We start from the raw sequence: 21769 nt of genomic DNA on the forward strand, positions 1-21769 counted from the left end.
GCCATAGACTGACAAATCAAAAGATGTGGAAGCCATTTTGGTTCTTTTCACCTTCAAAGAAGAAGAAAATGCTAATTTGGTAGAAAGTTTGCGCAGATGCTGAAGCGCTAAATCTAAACAAAAATGCTAACAATTAGCATACTTGCCAACCTTGAGACCTCCGAATTCGGGAGAATGGATGGGGGTTGAGGTGGTCGGGGTTAAAGGGGGAGGAGTATGAAATTCAAGTATTTCTTATATATATATATATATATATATATATATATGTATGTATATATATATATATATATATATATATATATATATATATATATATATATATAAAATACTTGAATTTTAGTGAATTCTAGCTATATATATATATATATATATATATATATATATATATATATATATATATATATATATGTATATATGTATGTATGTATGTATATATATATATATATATGTATGTATATATATATATATATATATATATATATATATATATATAAAATACTTGAATTTCAGTGAATTCTAGCTATATATATATATATATATGTATAAGTAAAATAAATACTTGAATTTCAGTTTTCATTTATTTACACATAAAAAGTCTGATCTACAAAATGTGCAGGCAGCATACCCCTTCCCCTTCGAGCTGTCCTGGATGAACTGAAATTATTTTTTCCAATCATTTTGGAACTTGCAAGCGTACTTCTTCTTCTTACATGTCGTTGCCATGTCTCTTCTTCGTTCTTCTGCTTCGTCTCTGTTATGTTTTTGGACATTACTACTTGCCGTAGTTTTGAAGCAATGCATGATGGGAATCCGAATGATGTGTGTCAGTGTATTAGCGTGCCGGCTGGAATAAACACACGCTGAGAAATAGCTCCGTGCCTGCCTACTTTATGGGTTATAGATAAACCTATGGATAACGGAGACATATATAATAGTCTCCTTTTCAGGTGAGAGAGGACGCTAAAGGCAGTGCCTTTAAGGCATGCCCCCAATATTGTTGGGAGAAATTCGAGAGAATGGTTGCCCCGGGAGATTTTCGGGAGGGGCACTGAAAATTGTGAGTCTCCCGGGAAAATCGGGAGGGTTGGTAAGTATGACAATTAGCCTGCTGGCCAGATGGCATCAAGTAACATAAAATATATGCTAAAAAAGCTAGCATGCTAACAGTATTATGCTAATGTTTACAGTTAACATTAGTGAAATACCAAAATATATGACATTAAGGTATATGCCTGTTAAATTAGCCACAAAAGTGAGCACACTTATTATAGCACGCTAAAATGCCAACTGTAACATGCGTCATGCACCAAAATGTATTACTCTGAAAAATGTGTTTAAAATGCTGGCGCGCTAACATTAGCATTTATCAAGTACCAAAATACGACTGAGGTATGTGACTACAAAACTAGCTTAAAAAAAAAAAAAAAAGCTAGCATATTTACGTTGTAATGCCAACAGGTATCATTTGTCAACTCACAAAATATTTGGCGCCGGGGTGTATACCTGCAAAATTTGTAAAAAAAATCTAGCACGCTATTATTAGGTGGCTAACAATTACGCCGCAAATTGCCCCGTGGCCGCACTTTGGACACCCCTGTTTTACATGGTCAGTTCTTTAAAACACACACACACACACACACACACACACACACACACACACCCCGTTACACTGAGAGTCTTTGCAGCCCAGTGCAGATGAAAAACAGTTGGACAAAAAAGTCCATTTGGAACCCTGATTTTTAACGATGATGAGGTCTGCGGTACTTCATGCGGCATGTGGTGCGAGTCACATGGCCGACTGAAGCAAGGGGACGTTAGTTCCTGGGATAAGGTTTTCATCTTCTCCGTCAATCAGACGGTCCCACTGATTGAAGTCCTTTTCCAAACCTGGGCAAAGAGAGACACATTTATAAACTTCATTCACACACAAAAGTGGATCCCTTGCATATTTGCGTTTTACCATAACGGTCCGCAAATTCTCAAATTTGTCTGTTTTGTGAGAAACTCTGATGCTATTTTTTCTTTTTACATAAGTTGTATTTTTGCAAAAAAAAAAAAATGTTCCGTAAATTCTGGGCTATAGAGCGAATTGGTATATAAGCCGCACCCAAGTTTTAGAACAAACTCATATTTTTCCATATATTAGCTGTACCGCACTATAAGCTGCAGATATATACGTTGTGAAATGCGGTTTTTACACAGAAATACTCTGTAAGTGTTTATTTACATACCGTATTTTCCGCACTATAAGGCGCACCTAAAAACAACAAATTTTCTCAAAAGCTGACAGTGCGCCTTATAATCCGGTGCGCCTTATATATGGGTTAATATTAATATTAATTTTCATAAAGTTTCGGTCTCGCAACTACGGTAAACAGCCGCCATCTTTTTTCCCCGTAGAAGAAGAAGAAGCGCGCGGTGCATGCTGGGATATGTGACGTTTCATTTCCATTTGTGTGTTTATGTAAAGACCCCAAAATGGCTCCTATTAAGTGTGTTGTCTGTCTAATTATAAATAATGCAGACGAGGCGTGTTAACTGAGTTCTCAACGTTTACTCACAGCGTGCTCATAACCACATTCTAACTGCCAGCATACAACAACGCTTCTCAGGGCTACCGCGCATGCTCGTCACTATCGTTGCATGCTGGGTAGTGTAGTTGTTATATTTGCTAGCTCATAACATCACATTAAGAGACACGCTTACGCGTTAATTCAATACTCGCCGTCATTCCGGGTGGATTGACAAAAGACCTCCAGCCGCTAGATATTGGTGTCAACAGGGCATTCGAAGCTAGACTGCTAACTGCGTGGGAACAGTGGATGACAGAAGGCGAACACACGTGACGTTCACCAAGACAGGGAGACAGCGCCAGACGACATACGCCAGTGGATCGTAAATGCCTGGGCTGATTCAGTCTCATCTGTGGTCCGAGCTTTCAGGAAGGCAGGAATTGTCACTGAACTAATAAACGGCAACGACACTGACTCCATTAATGACGACTTCGACGAGACGGAGCCGGCCATGTTGGATGCCGTATTCGCTCAACTGTTTAATTCGGACACTGAAGAGGAAGAATTCGAGGGATTTGTGAATGAGCTATAACTTCATTAAGTGAGCTTTACATTTTTATTTAGTGTGTTGTGTTGTGTGACATTAACGTTTGAGCAACGTTGAGTTATTGATATATTGTTATTGCTCTGCACTATTTCACGTGTTACTATATTGTGATTGCACGTTTGATTTACGTAACACGAGTAAATCAGCTGTTTATTAATTTTGGGAGTGAACGGAGTTGTCAGAACGCTGGTTTGTTATCTATTAATAAAGTTTGACTGACCTATCTGACTGTTTTGTTGACATAGGTGCGCCTTATAATCCGGTGCGCCTTATATATGAACAAAGTTTTGAAATATGCCATTCATTGAAGGTGCGCCTTATAATCCGATGCGCCTTATAGTGCGGAAAATACGGTACCTTAATTGTTTCCAAACGCTTTTTTGATTGATTGATTGAAACTTTTATTAGTAGATTGTACAGTACAGTACATATTCCGTACAATTGACCACTAAATGGTACCACCCGAATAAGTTTTTCAACGTGTTTAAGTCGGGGTCCACGTTAATCAATTCATGGTAAACGCTTTCTGTAACACGGCAGTAAAACAGAGAGTTCAAACAAAACAGAAGTCATCGTCATGGCTTCACTAGCTGCTCAAGCTAGCTCTCCAATCAGCTAAACAGACTCAACAACTCTACGGTGAGGTTTTGGTGAATTTACTGAGGAATTTGTGAATGTGAAACAATACAAAAAGAATGCTATTGTTAGTTAATAATATTAACACAGACACTCGTAAATGTGTTAGCGCATTAGCTCATGCTAACGACGCTGGCTTGATTACATTACGAAAGCACGTACAAATATGCATGAAAACACTCCGACAGACATCACGCATGGGACGCTTTAGTAAGTAAGAATTGTTTTAGTTATATTGTAAAACTTAAAAACGTTGCTTGGAGTGATGAATGAAGAATCCATATTAATAGAAACGCTATGGACGGTTTTACATCTGGTTTAAAGCAAAAACAGGAAGTACATTTTCAACCGGCAGCACCTGCAGTGAGCGGACTCGTCCAAAAGTTGGCGCCATAGCACAAACAGTAACACACCTATTCAGTGTCTCTGTCGGCGTATGCAAAGACTATTTATTCATTACAAAACATTGTGGCCGTTGGCAAAGAAAAAAACAAAACGAATTAGCCGATGTGTTTTGTAAGCAGCAGGGTACAAAGCGTAGGAAAAAAGTAGTGGCTTATAGTTTGGAAAATAGGGTGTAAAGCAGGAAGGAAGTTGCAGTCTTCCCAACTCGAATTACGCTTTGTCTACCAACATCTCAGTCGATTTACCAATCTCCCTGCTTGTGATGTTTTTGTGTGTCTTGGAATATTCTGGCTTTTGCCTGGCTGTCGAAATGATGGCCAATCAACAATCTTGGCTGTCCCGATACAGCTCTTTCACTTCCAATACGATACCAATGTTGGAGCCTCGAGTATTGGCCGACAGTGATTTTAACCTGATATGACATCAGCACAAATCATAGTACATGTATTATTCAGTAGTAGGGCTGGGCGATATATCGAGTTTGTAAGATGTATCGATATATTTTTAAACAAGATATGAATTATGAAAATATGGTAATATCGATATACCGTATTTTTCTGACTATAAGTCGCAGTTTTTTTCATAGTTTGGCCGGGGGTGCGACTTATACTCAGGAGCGACTTATGTGTGAAATTATTAACATATTAGCGAAAAATATCAAATAATATTATTTAGCTCATTCACGTAAGAGACTAGACGTATAAGATTTCATGGGATTTAGCGATTAGGAGTGACAGATTGTTTGGTAAACGTATAGCATGTTCTATATGTTATAGTATATGTTTTTTCCTTCTTTATTATGCATTTTCGACTGGTGCGACTTATACTCTGGAGCGACTTATACTCCGAAAAATACGGTAATTAATTTCTTGTTAAAATGACCAAATACTGCTTATTTGTTGTGTTCCTAGTTCTCCACTCCCTCTCTGGGGCTACTAAACCCCTCGCCTTCCTCCGTCCAAGACTGCTTGCACGTATAAGAACATCCATGATTGGTTGGTTGGTTCACTATGATGAGTCACGATTGGTTAAGAGTAGGGCAGAACATTATGTACAGGCCAATCAGAGGCAATTTAGGGCGGGTCATGGAACCAGGAAGGGAAATCACAACAGACATCCCAAATGACGACGAGAGAGTCGGAGAAGAGAAGAGGGAATTTCCAAGCAGGCAATTTATATATTACAAAAACTAGTGGAAGATGTCAGAGGGATTCTCTTCTTTAGATTTTTCTTTTAGCGATGTAGACGACGTCCAGGGAATCCACAATGCGTCTACTTGGCCACATTTGGACAAATGTATGTGTCTGGATAAAATATTCATTTGAGTTGTTTACCATGTAAGCCCAAATCAAAACTGTTCTCCAGTTGCCAAGCCTTGCTATTGTGTCCTTAGCTGATGTGTAGCTGCTAGCTCCCAGTATACTCTAGCCTAGCATGTTTACCTTTTTGTAAATGATTTGTTCAAAATAGAAGCAATATTGTTCAATGATTATTACTCGTGTCTAGCGTGTGTGCTATTGTGTGCTTAGCTGATGTGTAGCTGCTAGCTCCCAGTAGCCTTGAGCTTAGCATGTTTACTTTTTGTAAAGAATTAATTTAAAATACAAGCAATATTGTTCAATGATTATTACTCATGTCTAGCTTGTGTGCTTAGCTGTTGTGTAGCTGCTAGCTCCCAATAGTGTTCAATGATTATTACTTAAGTCTCGCTTGTGTGCTATTGTGGGCTTAGCTGTTGTGTAGCTGCTAGCTCCCAGTAGCCTATACCTTAGCACGTTTACCTTTTTGTAAATAATTTGTTTAAAATGTAATCAATATTGTTCAATGATTTCTCATTTCTAACTTTGTTTGCTATTGTGTGCTTAGCTGATGTGTAGCTGCTAGCTCCCAGTAGCCTATAGCCTAGCATGTTTACTAGGGATGTCCGATAATGGCTTTTTGCCGATATCCGATATTGTCCTACTCTTTAATTACCGATATCAACCGATACCGATATATACAGTCGTGGAATTAACACATTATTATGCCTAATTTGGACAACCAGGTATGGTGAAGATAAGGTGCTTTTTAAAAAAATTAATAAAATAAAATAAGATAAATAAAGTGGTGAACATGCCCTTTCCCAACTACTTTGGCACGTGTTGCAGCCATGAAATTCTAAGTTAATTATTTGCAAAAAAAAATAAAGTTTATGAGTTTGAACATCAAATATCTTGTCTTTGTAGTGCATTCTAATGAATATGGGTTGAAAAGGATTTGCAAATCATTGTATTCCGTTTATATTTACATCTAACACAATTTCCCAACTCATATGGAAACGGGGTTTGTACAAGCAATATTGTTCAATGATTGTTACTCATGTCTACCTTGCGTGCTATTGTGTGCTTAGCTGATGTGTAGCTGCAAGCTCCCAGTAGCCTATAGCCTAGGACGTTTACCTTCTGTAAACAACTTGACTAAAATTGTCGTGAAGTGCGGAGTTCAGAAAAAGAGGACATCCACCGGATGGCAAACATGACTTACCAAGGTGTCTTTGCAAGAAGGCTAGTGTTGCTTCGTTGGAGAGGTTGATGGCCACTACTGGGTCGAGGTCGCCCCTCAGCTTCGTCAGCTTGCCGATGCACTCTCTCGTCACAAAGGTGAAGTCAGGGAAGGATTGGTGCATGGTGCCTCTGGCAATCAAAGACAGTGGTCGGAACCAGAGAATCGTTCCCGCCAGTCGGCGTCAGCGTGCAGCTACCTGATAGTGATCATCTTCCTGCGAGCGTCGGCCGCGAGCAACGTTTCGATGCGTTTGACGTTCTCAGGCCACTGGAAACTCCATGAGTTGATGAAAAAGACGGGCTGCTTTATTCTAGGGAAGGTGTCGTCCTTCAACGGAAACATCCAGGCATCCAGCGCCACGCCACACCTGACAGCCAGGCAGAGTAGGCAAGTTATTGTTCTGGTACAATTGGATAGGTGTGTCTTTGTCAGGGCCCATACAGATACAGATCATTACTAGTCAAGGAGGCCGATTACTGATATTTGGAGTCGATATTGATTTGCAGTAAAAGTTATTTAAAAGATGATTATTATACGTATGGGCAAGACTAAAAGTTGTTTTTAACAAGATTTTGATTTGAAGAGTTTGCCCGTCTATACTGTGCCATGCGTGGGCTTAGTGGTTGTTTTGTTTCTCCAATATATGAATCAGTGCATTCATCATTACACTGGATAGCATACACCAGATTGTTTTTGTGGGTGTGGAGTGTCCGGTCTTTAGGATGCACCAGTCTCTGTCTCAGTGTTGGTTAGAAATTCTTCTGAGTTTCTCGGATAGACCTGATACATATGGATTGACAATATTTTTGCATCTGTCACCTTTTTACTCCTCAGCCACTCTGTTCTTATTTCTGGAACTGGATGCACTTTTCACAAATGACCAGCTGGGGTGACCACAGGCTTTGAGGGTTTCCCTCAAATTCCTATGCTCTTTCTCTTTGGCCTGTGGGCTGGTAGGAACATTATCAGCTCTGTGTTGTAGGGTTCTGATAACTCCCCGTTTGTGTGAGTCAAAAAGTAGGTATTGATCGGCGTGTGTGGGTTTTCGGTAAACCCCGACGTGGAGGCTCTGTAAGTGTAAGTCTATGAGCACGAACTGATGAAGTCTACTCGGATGAGCGGCGGAACGTCTTCCAAGACAAACCAAACAGTCCAGTTGCAACCGATTGAATGCCATGAGATGACAATGACCTGGATGAATGAGAACATTCATAGACATTTGGAAGTCTTTTGTGTCATATATCAGATATACTGTATATGATAATAGCTTCAATATAGGCAACTTGTTTTTCCAATCTACTGCTACTTTAAGGGACGGGCTACATTAAAATGAGGTAGCAGTCCACAATAAAATAATATTGCGGACCACAAAAAATGATAATACTAACTAACGACGTGGTGGACCAAAGAGTGTAAAAAACAATTGATTTTCAAATCAATCACGATTCCTATGTGTAACAATTCTTAATCGATTAAAAAAACAATTTAAAAAAATGTTTCTCCAAAATCTGTCCTTTCCAGCCACTTTATGAATAAATGTTTGGGTATAATTGTATTAAACAAAACCAGTTTTCTTTTAAGTAATATACAAATTGATTTCATGGAGGAATGTAGTTAATCATAGAACTGGCACCCAGTGTTACTCATTTTTAATCGAGAATCGATTCTGAATAGAATCATTACCCCCAAGAATTAAATCGAATCGTGTGGTGCCCAAAGATTCACAGCCCTAGCAGGCCATAGGCCACACAAAAACAACAATTATCGAATGACTCGCGATTCTTATGAGTAACAATTCTTAATCGATAAAAAAAATGTATATATATATATACCGCATTTTTCGGACTATAAGTCGCAGTTTTTTTCATAGTTTGGTTTTATTCTCAGGAGCAACTTATGTGAAATTATTAACACATTACCGTAAAATATCAAATAATATTATTTATCTCATTCACGTAAGAGACTAGATGTATAAGATTTCATGGGATTTAGCGATTAGGAGTGACAGATTGTTTGGTAAAGGTATAGCATGTTCTATATGTTATAGTTATTTGAATGACTCTTACCATAATATGTTACGTTAACATACCAGGCACGTTCTCAGTTGGTTATTTATGCCTCATATAACGTACACTTATTCAGCCTGTTGTTCACTATTCTTTATTTATTTTAAATTGCCTTTCAAATGTCTATTCTTGGTGTTGCCTTTTATCAAATAAATTTCCCCAAAAAATGCGACATATGCTCCAGTGCGACTTATGTTTTTTTCCTTCTTTATTATGCATTTTCGGCCGGTGCGACTTATACTTCGAAAAATACGGTATAAAACTACTTTTTTAAAGTAAGAATTTCTTACTTCAAGCATGAAAAAAAAAATCATGATGCCGAGCGCATATCATTATGTCAAGATAATGGCACTAGCATTTACTTAATTTAAGAATATTTTTCAACATATTGAGCAAAAAGGTCTTTCTTTTTTTTCTACCAAGAAAAGTGCACTTGTTATTAGTGAGAATATACTTATTTTAAGGTATTTTTGGGTTGATTGAGGTTAGAAAATTTTACTTGTTTTGGAAAGTCTTGACAAGCCAAATTTTCTTGTTCTATTGGCAGATAATTTTGCTTAGTTCAAATAAAATACCCCTCATTTTTGTATATTTTTTTCTTGTTTTTGAACACTGACTTTTTGCAGTGTATCGATCAAAAACAGCAAGTCCTTTATGTTTCATGTGAAAACTGTACCTCCCGTGTTTAGACGGTAATGTGTTTGTACGCGTTTAGATTGGGGAAGGACGTCAATGTCTGTTGTTTACATGTTAGCACTTAACTAGCTCGCGAGCTGCATTAGAGTGCAGTTATGAATGACGTTTTTTCGACCATTTTAATTTCATACAGTAATACTGACCGTCAAGCGTTTTTCTACAACCGTGTATTAAGCAGGCACATGGCGATTTATCGACACTGGAAAACGTACAGACTTCATTTTCATTTATCGTCGGTTTACCCTTGTGTAATGTTCATATTGTTGTAACTCAGCCAGCGTTTGTGGGTCTGATTGACCCGTTGCATTTTGTGGCTTTTAATGACTCACAATCACTTTTATGTTAAAATACTGAACAGATGTTTACCTTATCCCAATAAACATCTGTTCAGTAGCACGGAAAATGTATCTGCCAGTTTCTGCATCCCATAGGGATTATTCTTTTGTGTTTCTGCACCTGTGGTTCCCACACAAGGTTGCAACATTGTTTGTCAACACTGTTTGCTCTCATTTTCTCACACATTTGCCCCTCTGATGTTCTGTGTACCTACACTCTGTCCTCCTCCTGTTTAGGCCTGCTGTGTGTGAGTGCGCGTGTGTGTATTCTGATATATGTTCTTCACAGAAAATGAGCCAAAGTCAGTGAGTCTCAGTTTGAAAAATTAATTAATTGTATAATTTTTCTTTTCATAAAAAAATGAAAACGGGTCACACAGATCCGAACACCACACAAGAATATCGGCCGCTACGCAAAGGGCCGCAATATACAGGTAAAAGCCAGTAAATTAGAATATTTTGAAAAACTTGATTTATTTCAGTAATTGCATTCAAAAGGTGTAACTTGTACATTATATTTATTCATTGCACACAGACTGATGCATTCAAATGTTTATTTCATTTAATTTTGATGATTTGAAGTGGCAACAAATGAAAATCCAAAATTCCGTGTGTCACAAAATTAGAATATTACTTAAGGCTAATACAAAAAAGGGATTTTTAGAAATGTTGGCCAGCTGAAAAGTATGAAAATGAAAAATATGAGCATGTACAATACTCAATACTTGGTTGGAGCTCCTTTTGCCTCAATTACTGTGTTAATGCGGCGTGGCATGGAGTCGATGAGTTTCTGGCACTGCTCAGGTGTTCTGAGAGCCCAGGTTGCTCTGATAGTGGCCTTCAACTCTTCTGCGTTTTTGGGTCTGGCATTCTGCATCTTCCTTTTCACAATACCCCACAGATTTTCTATGGGGCTAAGGTCAGGGGAGTTGGCGGGCCAATTTAGAACAGAAATACCATGGTCCGTAAACCAGGCACGGGTAGATTTTGCGCTGTGTGCAGGCGCCAAGTCCTGTTGGAACTTGAAATCTCCATCTCCATAGAGCAGGTCAGCAGCAGGAAGCATGAAGTGCTCTAAAACTTGCTGGTAGACGGCTGCGTTGACCCTGGATCTCAGGAAACAGAGTGGACCGACACCAGCAGATGACATGGCACCCCAAACCATCACCCAACCATGCAAATTTTGCATTTCCTTTGGAAATCGAGGTCCCAGAGCCTGGAGGAAGACAGGAGAGGCACAGGATCCACGTTGCCTGAAGTCTAGTGTAAAGTTTCCACCATCAGTGATGGTTTGGGGTGCCATGTCATCTGCTGGTGTCGGTCCACTCTGTTTCCTGAGATCCAGGGTCAACGCAGCCGTCTACCAGCAAGTTTTAGAGCACTTCATGCTTCCTGCTGCTGACCTGCTCTATGGAGATGGAGATTTCAAGTTCCAACAGGACTTGGCGCAAAATCTACCCGTGCCTGGTTTACGGACCATGGTATTTCTGTTCTAAATTGGCCCGCCAACTCCCCTGACCTTAATCCCATAGAAAATCTGTGGGGTATTGTGAAAAGGAAGATGCAGAATGCCAGACCCAAAAACGCAGAAGAGTTGAAGGCCACTATCAGAGCAACCTGGGCTCTCACAACACCTGAGCAGTGCCAGAAACTCATCGACTCCATGCCACGCCGCATTAACGCAGTAATTGAGGCAAAAGGAGCTCCAACCAAGTATTGAGTATTGTACATGCTCATATTTTTCATTTTCATACTTTTCAGTTGGCCAACATTTCTAAAAATCCCTTTTTTGCCTTAAGTAATATTCTAATTTTGTGACACACGGAATTTTGGATTTTCATTTGTTGCCACTTCAAATCATCAAAATTAAATGAAATAAACATTTGAATGCATCAGTCTGTGTGCAATGAATAAATATAATGTACAAGTTACACCTTTTGAATGCAATTACTGAAATAAATCAAGTTTTTCAAAATATTCTAATTTACTGGCTTTTACCTGTATATCAAGATATCGTCTTTCGGGCATATTGCCCATCGCTAGTACCAACACACACACACACACACACACACAGATAATAATAAGCAGTTTTTCAACTGAAACTCTTAAAGGAAACAATTTGGGTTTACTCACTTGAATTGAGTCTCTTTGGCTAAAGCTTCTAAGACGGTTGCTCCCCCAAAGGAATGTCCAATCACGGCTACTTTGGACAGATCCATGGAGTTCTGTATTCAGGACAGCACATGACTCGAATTAAGTACTAGCACTTTGCCAGAGAATAAGAAGAAGCAGTAGGACGGGGATCAGTGTTGCCAACTTAACGCCTTGCCGTTAAATTTAGCGAGTATTCGGCCCCTTCTAAATTGTCGTTTTCAGAAAAGCGACTAAACTTATTCCACCCTTTTAGACACCAACGTGAAAGCATGTATTGCTCATGAGCAGCGCGTCAAAAGTCCAAGCACAAAAAGAAGCGACGGAAGTTCGTTTTTATTTAAATTGGTTTTTGCTTTTTTTACTCAATTTCTGTCTATAAAAACAACATGCATCTGGACAGTATTCACAGCGCTTCACTTTGTTTCAGCCTTATTCCAAAATGGACTTCATTCATTTTTGTCCTCAAAATTCTACACAAAATACTCCATAATGACAATTAAATTTTTAATTTTTTTTTTGTTGCAAATGTATTTATAAAAAAATAATAATAATAAGTATTCAGACCCTATGTTCAATACTTTGTTGGTGCACTTTTGGCAACAATTACAGCCTTAATACTTGCGTAGATGTAATTTTTTTGTGTGATACATTTGCACAAATTTGTACAGCCTAGGTAGAGAACGAGACTCTATCCCAGGCATTGGTGGTATAGTGGTTAGCATAGCTGCCTTCCAAGCAGTTGACCTGGGTTCGATTCCCGGCCAATGCATGACTAGTGGTATTTTACTAGTGGTTAGAGTGTCTGCCCTGAGATCGGTAGGTTGTGAGTAGAGATGTCCGATATTATCGGCCAATAAATGCGTTAAAATGTAATATCGGAAATTATCGGTATCGTTTTTTTAAATTATCGGTATCAGTATCTTTTTTTTTTTTCTTTTTTTTTTTTTTTTTTGGTTAAATCAACATAAAAAAACAGAAGATACACTTACAATTAGTGCACCAACCCAAAAAACCTTCCTCCCCTCATTCACACAAAAGGGTTGTTTCTTTCTGTTATTAATATTGTGGTTCCTACAATATATATCAATACAGTCTGCAGGGATACAGTCCGTAAGCACACATGATTGTGCGTGCTGCTGGTCCACTAATAGTACTAACCTTTAACAGTTAATTTGACTCATTTTCATTAATTACTAGTTTCAATGTAACTGTTTTTATATTGTTTTACTTTCTTTTTTATTCAAGAAAATGTTTTTAATTTATTTATCTTATTTTATTTATTTATTTATTTTTTAAAAGTACCTTATCTTCACCATACCTGGTTGTCCAAATTAGGCATAATAATGTGTTAATTCCACGACTGTATATATCGGTTGACATCGGTATAGGTAATTAAAGAGTTGGACAATATCGGATGTCGGCAGGAAGCCATTATCGGACATCCCTAGTCGTGAGTTCAAACCCCGGCCGAGTCATACCAAAGACTATATAAATGGGACCCATTACCTCCCTGCTTGGCACTCAGCATCAAGGGTTGGAATTGGGGGTTAAATTACCAAAAAAAATGATTCTCGGGCGCGGCACCGCTGCTGCCCACTGCTCCCCTCACCTCCCAGGGGGTGAACAAGGGGATGGGTCAAATGCAGAGGAAAATTTTCACCACACCTAGTGTGTGTGTGACAATCATTGGTACTTTAACTTAACTTAGGTGGAGGATTTTGAGTATCCTCGGGGTCTTGTTCACGAGTGAGGGAAAGATGGAGAAGGAAGTCAGCCGGAGAATGGGAGCAGCTGGGGCAGTATTGCTGTCTCTCTGCCGCACTGTTGTGACGAAACGAGAGCTGAGCCAGAAGGCAAAGCTCTCGGTCTACCGAGCTACCTACATTCCTACTCTCACCTATGGTCATGAAGTGTGGGTCATGACCGAAAGAATAAGATTGCGGATACAAGCAGACGAAATTAGTTTCCTCAGAATGGTGGCTGGCATCTCCCTTAGAGATAGGGTGAGAAGTTCAGTCACCTGAGAGAGACTCGGAGTAAAGCCGCTGCTCCTTCGCTTGGAAAGGAGCCAGCTTAGGTGGTTCGGGCATCTTGTGCGGATGCCTCACGAGCGTCTTCCTAGGGAGGACCTCGTTGCACGTCCCTGGGAGGAGACCCCACGGCAGGCCAAGGACCAGATGGGGGAATTACATCTCCTCTCTGGCCTGGGAACACATCGGGATTCCCCAGGAGGAAGTTGCTAATGTTGCTGCTGGAGCTGTTGTCCCCGCGACTCGATTCCGAATTAGCGGTTGAATATGGATGGATGGATGGTGTGGAAGGATGCAGATATGTTTAAGAGTTCTTTCTTTTTACATAGCCATGTTTAGAGTATCTAGTACCTTTCCTTTGTTCCTTCTACCAGTTTCTTTAGACATTTCAGATGCCTGGTTAGTGTCTTCACCCTTGGAATGTGTAATACAACACCCACTCTTCTCTTATCAGTGTTGAGAGGGGGAGATGGGGGCTGTCTTTGTGTGAAAAGAGTGGGCTTTTCCGTTGGAATGCCAGATCAACTAGAGTAGCCGATATGAATGTATTGATTAAGTTGATCTCCTGAAATTTCAGTAAAACTTGAAAATATTCCAATTCTGTCTTGATGGTCCTTCTTACTCAGCATATATGTCATCGAAAGAACTTGCTATTGACCAGTAACTTTGATTCCCTGGGAGGAAGAGCTGGTCCGACGCAACAATGGAAATTTGCAAAATTAAAGAATAAAACATTGAAAAACATTGTCATTATGGGGTCTTGTGTGTAGAATTTTGAGGACAAAATAATTTGTTCCCATTTTGGAATAAGGCTGTAACATAACGTGGAAAAAGTAAAGCGCTGTTGTTGCTTTCCGGATGCAATATAAAACAAATTAACTGCCACAGATAGATTGCAGTCCTGTGTTTTACTTTACATGCAGTCGACTGGTTTAAAATGGATGAATACAACATAAAAGCATAAAAGTTGCTTCACCTGCAACGTCGTCCAGTCAAACTGTGTCTGCAAAACATTTTGCACCGGCAGCCCTGAGTTGATGTCGGCCAGTCTACTGAGAGCACGGACGCACTCATCGGCCCTTTGAGTCACCTGGGAAAAGGACAGAAATCAAATCTTGATGCAAGCGAGACATTGTTTATTACTATTAGAAATACTATGGCTGAGTGGCATACGGCTGAAATCACCCACAGTAGTAGTTGTAGTAGTACACATAGAACAGTGGAACCCTCTATTTGTGAACTTTTCCAATTACGAACTGTTAGATGGAGCCAAACATGCCTCTGTGTGCGAACCATGTCTCTGTACATGTGCGTTCATTTTGTGTCACACTAGGGGTGGATACTGTTCACATTTGAACCGATACCAGTACTCAAAGGTAAGAATTGTTGGTACTTTTTGTGTGTAAATAAATATTAATTGGCTTTTTCATGACAAAATCTCTTTATTTCAACATTTAAAAATGAGCTGATAACCGCTATCCCGTTATGTCTTTTTTTTTTTTTTTTGTTATTTCCTTTGCAAGTATGACATTAGGTCCAAGATGTTACATGGCAGTAGTGTAGTTTTTTTGTTGCGCCCTAAAAAGTGTTAATACTGAAATAATTTTACTTATTGTAATTTCAGTTGTAATTTTCATTAACAAATCTGGAGGTGTTGAAATCGCCATGTAAAATGGCCAATGCTAATCGGTAGCATGTCAGTAGCAAAGCCAATGTATATTAGCATCAAGCTGGCACAGTTTTTGGGAAAGTGGAGCCCTACTTAACTTGAGTTGGTGGGATTTGTAAGTCCTTGTTGGCATTGAAAATTGCAACATTCCCAAGAGAGTAGTTTGCCTGGGTCCGCTCTCAGTGCTGCTGGAGTGATCGGCAAGTGCCGAAGTGAGTCGGCAGCCGGGCGTGCCGTCGCGTGCACGTGTTGGATTTTATGTGAACCGGTGCCTGGTAGAATAGGCGGGATTCGGTCGGTGCAAGAAAAGGTACCTGATTCGATCCCCATCCCTAGTACTCTGCATTTGTTACTTTTCAGTGTGTACCGTTTTTTCCCCCTGTCTTTTTTCGCCTTTTGACGAGTTTTGTCAATTTTTTTAACTCAATACAAATCCCAAAAAGACAACAGACCAGCGTAGAAAGAAAAGGGAATCGCTGTGGAGTTAAAAAAAAGACTACCGTAAATTCCGAACTATAGGCCGCTGCTTTTTTCCTGCTCTTTGAACTCTACGGCTTTTAAAACGGTGCAATAAATTTATGGATATAATGCAAATAGTTAAAAAAAAAAAAAATAGATGTGTTTTTCTTTGAACTATGGTGCCATCTTTTGGACAAGTTTGCTCACTGCAGCTCCTGCTGTGTCCTTCCATTTATGTCAAGGCTATTCAAATTAGAGATGTCCGATAATATCGGACTGCCGACATTATCGGCCGATAAATGCTTTAAAATGTAATATCAGAAATTATCGGTATCGGTTTCAAAAAGTAAAATGTATGACTTCTTAAAACGCTGCTGTTGTACGGAGTGGTACACGGACGTAGGGAGAAGTACAGAGCGCCATAAATCTTAAAGGCACTGCCTTTGCGTGCCAGCCCAATCTACGGCTTTTCACACACAAGTGCATGCAATGCATACTTGGTCAACAGCCATACAGGTCACACTGAGGGTGGCCGTATAAACAACTTTAACACTGTTACAAATATGCGCCACACGGTGAACCCACACCAAACAAGAATGACTAACACATTTCGGGAGAACATCCGCACTGTAACACAACAGAACAAATACCCAGAACCCCTTGCAGCACTAATTATTTCGAGACGCTACAATATACACCCCCCGCTACCCCTTACCAACCCCGCCCACTTCAACCTCCTCATGCTCTCTCAGGGAATTTGGGAGCATGTCCCAAATTCCAAGCTGCTGTTTTGAGGCATGTTAAAAAAAATAATGCACTTTGTGACTTCAATAATAAATATGTCAGTGCCATGTTGGCATTTTTTTCCATAACTTGAGTTGATTTATTTTGGAAAACCTTGTTACATTGTTTAATGCATCCAGCGGGGGCATCACAACAAAATTAGGCATAATAATGTGTTAATTCCACGACTGTATATATCGGTATCGGTTGATATCGGAATCGGTAATTAAGAGTTGGACAATATCGGAATATTGGATATCGGCAAAAAAGCTATTATCGGACATCTCTAATTCAAATACATCATGAAGAGGGCCGCAGTTTTGAAATGTGGATGTTTTGTCAGAAAGCAGGTTATGTTCCTTTGAGACTGCGTTTACTTATTTACAAATACATTGTCTTTGACACTGCTCTGGCAATAAATTCATTATTCTGCCCTCGCTACTCGTTTCCAGCGTGTGCAGCTAGACAGATAGTTAACAGCATGAAGAAACGGAAGTTTAGTTAGAGATTGAGGTTCCATCTTTTGAATTATTTTCCTTCCTCAGTTTTATTTCTTTACACTTCTTCATTTAGTTAAGATTGAAAAGTAAGGTAAGACTGAAAATATGAACGTAAAATAAACTATACAAGAGTTTAACGTACATAAATAAAATAGGTTTAGTGTTAGTACATTCACACAAACAGATGTTTACGCATATAGAAATTAAAGAAAATCCACAGCAAACATGTATGTGACTCTGTCCATTTATGGGATCGCTGGTGACTCATCACAATTAAACCTAAGGTGTAGCGTTATCGCCCTCTACTGGTCAAATTTAGCGTTACAAATACATCACAAAATCAACAATTTCAATACAAAACAAAATAAATATCTTTATGCACAATATTTAAGTACATATTTGACCAAGTTTCGAGATGAAGCTTACATGTGTGGATTTCTACCGTTGTTGCTCCTAGTCTGGAACATTGTGTCCGTCACTTGAGAGGTCCGACAGGAAACAATGACTCGAGCACTTGCTCGGGGCAAAACATTCATACTTTGTTGTCCAGTCGTTGTTAAGTCATATTTTTGCAATTCAGATTTTTTTCCAGGGTTGTCTTCTTCTACTCACCCCACTGCTGCGTCATTGTGACACATATACCGCTCTGTTGCCCCCCTGTGCGTAGCGGTAGTGCTGCATACATGATCAACCCTAGTTTGAATGGTTTCATCAAGCCTCAGAGTGATGTTCGGCGGGCCAAATGAAAACCTTTACCGGGCCGGAATTGGCCCACGGGCCGCCACTTGACTGGGACTGATTTATGTGTTTTGTCCTCTAGTCGTTCATAGCGTTTCTCCTCGTATGGATTCTGCATTCATCATACCAAGCAACGTTTGTAAGTTTTATAATATAACTAAAACAATTATTACTTACTAAAGCGTCCCATGTGTGATGTTTGTAGGAGTGTTTTCATGCATATTTGTACATGCTATCGTAATGTATTCAAGCTAGCGTCGTTAGCATGAGCTAATATGCGAACACGCTTACGAGTGTCTGTTAGTATTATTAACTTACAATGCCATTCTTTTTGTATTGTTTCAGTTTCACAAATTCCTCAGCAAATTCACCAAAACGTCACCGTGGATTTATTGAGTTTGTTTAGCTGATTGGAGAGCTAGCCGAGAGTAGACCACTCCTCTTATTGAGTCTGTTTAACTGATTGGACAGCTAGCGGGAGTGGACCACTCCTCTTAATGAAACTTCTGTTTTGTTTGTTTAGCCGTTTTACTGCCGTGTTACAGACACCGTTTGGAAACAATTAAGGTATGTAAATAAACATTGACAAAATATTTCTGTGTAAATAATTCATTTCACAACGTATATATCTGTGGCTTATAGTCTAATATATGGAAAAAAATGTTTTCTTAAATTCAGTGGGTACGGCTTATGTACTGGTGCACTCTCTATAGTCCGGAAAATATGGCATTTGCGAGGAGTACCTTAATGGTGCTTGAAAGTATGGAAGAATCAAGGACGCAGGCTTCATACCACAGTATGTTTTAATTGTGATGGACCGAACTTTTCTGGCGAAGGATGCCAAGGCAGACTTCTTTCACCGCGGAGGAAAAGACACCACCTCTCGTTCAGCAGCGTGTCTTTCAAGGTACACACACCACCCCTCCCCCACCCTCTTCCTTCTCCCTCTGTCTGTTTTTTTTCTTTCTTAAGCTCCTGCCGATGTTATTGTACCGTATTTTCCGCACTATAAGGCGCACCTAAAAACCACAAATTTTCTCAAAAGCTAACAGTGCGCCTCATAACCCGGTGCGCTTTATTACGATTAATTTTCATAAAGTTTCGATCTCGCAACTTCGGTAAACAGCCGCCATCTTTTTTCCCGGTAGAACAGGAAGCGCTTCTTCTTCTACGCAAGCAACCGCCAAGGAAAGCACCCGCCCCCATAGAACAGGAAGCGCTTCACCCGCCCCCATAGAACAGGAAGCGCTTCACCCGCCCCCGGAAGAAGAAGAAAAAACGCGCGGATATCACAGTAAGTTTCATTTCCTGTTTACATCTGTAAAGACCACAAAATGGCTCCTACTAAACGATCCGGTTCATAAAAAGACGCAATCTCTCCATCCGCACACGGATTACTACCGTATTTCACAGCAACTGAACCGCACTGTGGAACGGGAGCACGTACGGTGAATATTCGCTCCACAGGGAATGAGAAGTCATCCTTCACTGTGGTTCTAGCTTGCCATGCTAACTTCCACTCATGGTGATATTCAAAAGGAAGACCTTGCCAAAAGAGACCTTTCCAGCCGGCGTCATCATAAAAGCTAACTCGAAGGGATGGATGGATGAAGAAAAGATGAGCGAGTGGTTAAGGGAAGTTTACGCGAAGAGGCCGGGTGGCTTTTTTCACACAGCTCCGAAGGCGAACACACCTTCACTAAGACGGGCAGACAGCCTCGGACGACATACGCCAACATTTGCCAGTGGATCGTAAATGCTTGGGCAGATATTTCAGTCACAACTGTGGTCCGAGCTTTCCGGAAGGCAGGATTCACAGAACAACAGCGACACTGACTCCCGATGACTTCTACGAGACGGAACCGGCCATTTTGGATACCACGCTTGCGCAACTTTTCAATTCGGACACCGAAGACGAAGAATTCGAAGGATTTACGAATGAAGAATAACTTCAGAAGGTGAGCGCTATGTTTATTTTGTGTGTTGTGACATTAACGTTCGAGCAACATTATGTTACTATTGCTCTACACCATTTTGAATTTTACTATGTTTGTGATTGCACATTTGCGTACATTTTGGGACAGAGTTGTTAGAACGCTGGTTTTCAATATATTATTAAAGTTTGACTGAACTATCTGACTGTTTTTTTGACATTCACTTTAGCGCAGCGTTTTTTTGACATTCACTTTAGCGCAGCGTAGGCGCGGCTTATAGTCCGGGGCGGCTTATTGGTGGACAAAATTATGAAATATGTAATTCATAGAAGGTGCGGCTAATAATCCGGTGCGCCTTATAGTGCGGAAAATACGGTAAGTGGATTTTACTTTTGTAATGTTTGTTTTAAAAGTTCAGGATTTTTGTGATTTCTGATCGTTTTTGAGGGCACCAAAGGGACTTCTGTTAGCAGAGCAGCGCATACAGCGCAGTTCAGCTTGTTGAAAAAAAGAGTTAATCCATCACCTCCCTGTTATATTAGATCAGTGGTTCTTGACCTGGGTTGGATCGAACCCTAGGGGTTCGGTGAGTCGGCCTCAGGGGTTCGGCGGACCCTCCGCCGCGGAGGTCGAGACACACCCGACTCATCGTGTAAATAAAAACTTCTCCCTATCGGCGTATTATGGATACGGCAACAGCAGAAGCCACACTGATTTGCAGGTGTGTAATTTGTTGTGAGTTCATGCACTGTGTTGGTTTTGTTCTTTGAACAAGGTGATGTTCATGCACGGTTCATGTTGTGCACCGGTAAAAAAAACATAACTTTGTCTTGAATTTGAAAAAAAAAAATATATATATATTTTTCACTAAAGAAGGGTTCGGTGAATGCGCATATGAAACTGGTGGGGTTCGGTATGGTATTTTATTTTATTTATTTATTTTTTTGTCATAAAGAAATACAATCGTGTGCTTACGGACTGTATCCCTGCAGACTGTATTGATCTATATTGCTATATAATGTATATATTGTGTTTTTTATGTTGATTTAATAAAAATAAAATAAAAAAAACTTATTTATTTATTTATTTTTTAAATTTCTTGTGCATCCCGGCACCAATAGGTCCACGGACCGGTACCGGGCTGCGGCCCGTTGGTTGGGGACCACTGCTGTATAGCAATTTATTTTGTCTTCACTAAAATTTGGAGCCCTTTATTCATATTTACTCTTACTTATGGATAAATGTGCTTGACTATACAAACTTTTCTATTTATGAAGCCTGTTCAAGAAACAATGCAGTTGATAAGTGGAAGTCCCTCTGTGTTACGGCATGGTAAGACTTCATACTTGCTGGTTTCTGATGGGGAATTCTTGCTCTCCCGGCTGCAGCATTCTGACATAGATCCATTCCATCAGCAGATCGCCTAAGATAGACGCGTTTGGTGCATGCTGGGACTCGCCCTTTTCTCCAAAGTAACACGTGGCGGAGGCAGACTCGTCTCTGCAGAAAAATCACAGAAAAGAAGACAGCGGGGTAGAAGGGGGTTAAGTAATCGTCAGGGTTCGTTTGATAGGAACATAACTCAACATGTTAGGTGCGGATTTGGATGAAACTTTCGGAAGAAGTGTCCAAGTTAAAACATTTGATATTTTTCATTTTCAAAACAAATACAATATTTTGTTAGGACTTTAAGTTAGTAT

The 21769-nt window shown here is 39.8% G+C and overlaps 1 protein-coding gene and 1 non-coding gene across 3 annotated transcripts in view; one reads left to right on the top strand and one right to left on the bottom strand.

The window, feature by feature from the left end:
• Positions 1–538: 538 nt before the first annotated feature.
• Positions 539–21769, bottom strand: part of pla2g7 (phospholipase A2, group VII (platelet-activating factor acetylhydrolase, plasma)) — a 42358-nt gene continuing 21127 nt past the window's right edge. For both annotated transcript variants that reach the window (XM_061987387.2, XM_061987386.2), the window contains exons 6-11: positions 21416–21569; positions 14963–15076; positions 11936–12027; positions 6902–7072; positions 6685–6833; positions 539–1887 (exon numbers count right to left, since the gene is read on the bottom strand). In XM_061987387.2, coding sequence (XP_061843371.2) covers positions 1787–1887; positions 6685–6833; positions 6902–7072; positions 11936–12027; positions 14963–15076; positions 21416–21569 — 781 coding nt within the window. In that variant the 3' untranslated portion in view covers positions 539–1786. The remainder of the gene's footprint in view (positions 1888–6684; positions 6834–6901; positions 7073–11935; positions 12028–14962; positions 15077–21415; positions 21570–21769) is intronic.
• trnag-ucc (transfer RNA glycine (anticodon UCC)) lies at positions 12654–12725 on the top strand. Its single transcript has one exon. It is a non-coding gene; the product is annotated as a tRNA-Gly (tRNA).

The sequence above is a fragment of the Nerophis lumbriciformis genome, linkage group LG26, assembly GCF_033978685.3.
Source record: "Nerophis lumbriciformis linkage group LG26, RoL_Nlum_v2.1, whole genome shotgun sequence".
NCBI lineage: Eukaryota > Metazoa > Chordata > Actinopteri > Syngnathiformes > Syngnathidae > Nerophis > Nerophis lumbriciformis.